A 2593-nucleotide genomic window follows, 5' to 3' on the forward strand; every position below is an offset into this window, starting at 1 on the left:
CCCTTGAGTGCCCACCTATAGGACTCTGAGGAAAGTGCCTGAGCTTGTGACGTCAGCTGGGATTGAGAAGTGGAAGAGACAAACACAAATGGTGGCTGATGGGAGCAGAAGTGCCAATGGCCCAGACAATGAGGCACACATCCCACCTCAGGTGGCCACACCTCATGGCCCGGACTTTGCCTGACCCGGGCAGGCGAGTGTAACTGTGCTCAGCAAGCCAGAGGTGCCGGGCTTGCTCTTTCAGTTCCGGTCACAGCCACCATACCCGGGATGATGTGGGAGCTGTACCTGCTGCTTCTGCTGGGACTGGGACTCAGGTCCCAGGAGGCCCTGCCGCCACCCTGTGAGAGGTAGGAGTTGGGGGAAGCAGAATGTAGAAAGGAAGGCAGGGGTGGAAGGCAGGGATGAGAGCTCACCCTCTGAGGGCCAGCCTCTCAGAGGGGAAGGAAGTTGGGCTTGTGGGGTAGGTCCTGTGCTAGACATCAGACTTACTGTGTTGGGGTGACCCCAGAGCTGCTGACCACAGCCCACCTTCTGTGCTGCTGGCCAGAGTTCACCATCCAAGCTGTTCCTCCGACCGAGCAGGGCCGTTCCCTTCATTGTTCTAGCAAACCTTTCCTATCCTGGAATGAGGGGAGCCTAGGGCCTGTCAAGAGACTGTGAGGTTCAGCCAACCCTGCTGCTCTCTCTGTGCCCCAGGGCAAGTCAAACCTTTTTTGTGAGCCCAAGCTTCTACCAGCAAACACACAGATGAGGGTACCATTCTGCCTCTTGGACGTGGCGGCTGCCATTCCCTCTTCCACATGGGCTCAAGAAGTTCTCACCCCACGTCCACAGCACCAGCTCTTGAAAGAAGGCTAAAAACAGAGCCTAGGAGGGAGAAAAGCCAAGAGAAGCCGGGGAGCCCAGCAAGGAGTAAACAGAGGGTGTTATGATGGAGGAGGAGTCTAGGAGGAGGCAATGAACAAGCGGTCCTGTGGAAGGAGCAGAAGGGGACAGCCAGTCTGCAGCGCAAAGGCCCCTAGGTGTCTTTCAATGGCCACAAAGTCCCATGTGGCCAGGATGGAAGTAGGAACAGGACATTAGTTGTCCATGCTCCGGTGGCAGGACTCGGGCGGGGCAGAGTCTATAAGGGATGGCGTTTTGAAGACTGAGTTGTGGAGACTTGTTGGTGACCAGCTGTGGAGTACAGAAGGAAAGGAAGGGTCTGGAATGGTTAGTAGGACTTGTCTGATCAGCATAGTCGGGATTTCAGGATGGCTCTTTGATCCAGTCTTGAGTCCTATTAGGATGTTTACAGAGAGTGTAGCGCAAGCACTTGCTGCTTGTCCCTGGCATGTCACAGCTCTGCTTGGGTAGTCACGTGTGTGTGAGGGGATGAGAGCCACTGAAGGTACAAATGAACAGGGCAGAGTCCAGGAGAGAAGACACTCCACCTTCCAGCTGTCCCCTCCCAGGGCACAGGCACATGAAGAACTGCCAACCAAGAGGCTCCCTGAGCCTCAGTGCTGAGTGTCTTTTGGGGGTCTTTCATAGTGACCTCTCCGGGTCTCCAAAGGTTAAACTGATATCGTGTGGCCTGTTGTCCCCATCATAAGTCACAGCATGCATCTAAGATACCCTGTGTGCTCCAAGTCCCATGCACACACCCACCAGGCAGCACATTCTGGCGTCTTAGCCCTGCGCTCTTGGGTGGCTCAGGGGCTTGGCGAGGCGCAGCAGGGAATGCAGCTCTTGTGCAATCCACACTTTCCTGCTGTGGGATGCAGGGCTGAATGGCCTTCCTCTCCTGCTCCTGGCAGGTTATCGCTGAGCCCTGGGAATTTCTCATACAAGTCTGTCATGGCTCAAGAAAATAAGATGACCTGTGGCATGTCCCCAGGGAGCTCGCGCTTCCAGGGTGCCTCAAGATGGGGGCAGCCTCTTCAGAAACACAAGACTAGGTTTAGAAACTGGGACCTTCGGTGGTGGTGGTGCACACCTTTAACTCTAGCACTCAGGAGTCGGTTCGAGGCCAGCCTGGTCTGCACAGTGAGTTCCAGGACAGCCAGAGCTACACAGAGAAACCCTGTCTCAAAAAAACAAAAACAAACAAAAGTGCAATCACAAACATAGTGATTTTCTGGATTCTAGCAAATAATGGAATCTGAGGAGACCCTGGGAACCCTGTACTTATGCACAGCGAGGTAGCACGAGGACCCCCCCCTAAGCTTACAGCTGTCCTCGTCATAAAGGAAGGGCTGCTCTCTTAACCCACGTGTGGAATCTGCGTGTCTCCAGGTGCTTGCACAAGAATTAAATTACAATTGGTGTTAGTGTGTGATTTAGGAGAATGACACCAACCCCTTAGGGGACTGTTCGGAAAATGAAAGGCCAGGTGATGGGCTGGAGAGACAGGTCAGAGGTTAAGAGCACTGGCTGCTCTTCCAAAGGTCCTGAGATCAATTCCCAGCAACCACATGGTGACTCACAACCATCTATAATAGGATCTGATGCCCTCTTCTGGCCTGCAGGTGTATGTACCCAGAGTACTCATGCAGTGTGTGTGTGTGTGTGTGTGTGTGTGTGTGTGTGTGTGTGTGTGTGTGTTGAG

General features: G+C 54.0%; 1 protein-coding gene across 2 annotated transcripts in view; it reads left to right on the forward strand.

Annotated features, from left to right (window-relative positions):
- Positions 1-267: 267 nt before the first annotated feature.
- The window catches only part of Treh (trehalase), a 13468-nt gene continuing 11142 nt past the window's right edge, over positions 268-2593 (forward strand). For both annotated transcript variants that reach the window (XM_013346205.2, XM_005347198.3), the window contains exon 1: positions 268-350. In XM_013346205.2, coding sequence (XP_013201659.1) covers positions 271-350 — 80 coding nt within the window. In that variant the 5' untranslated portion in view covers positions 268-270. The remainder of the gene's footprint in view (positions 351-2593) is intronic.

The sequence above is a fragment of the Microtus ochrogaster genome, chromosome 5 (assembly GCF_000317375.1).
Source record: "Microtus ochrogaster isolate Prairie Vole_2 chromosome 5, MicOch1.0, whole genome shotgun sequence".
In the NCBI taxonomy this organism is placed as follows: domain Eukaryota; kingdom Metazoa; phylum Chordata; class Mammalia; order Rodentia; family Cricetidae; genus Microtus; species Microtus ochrogaster.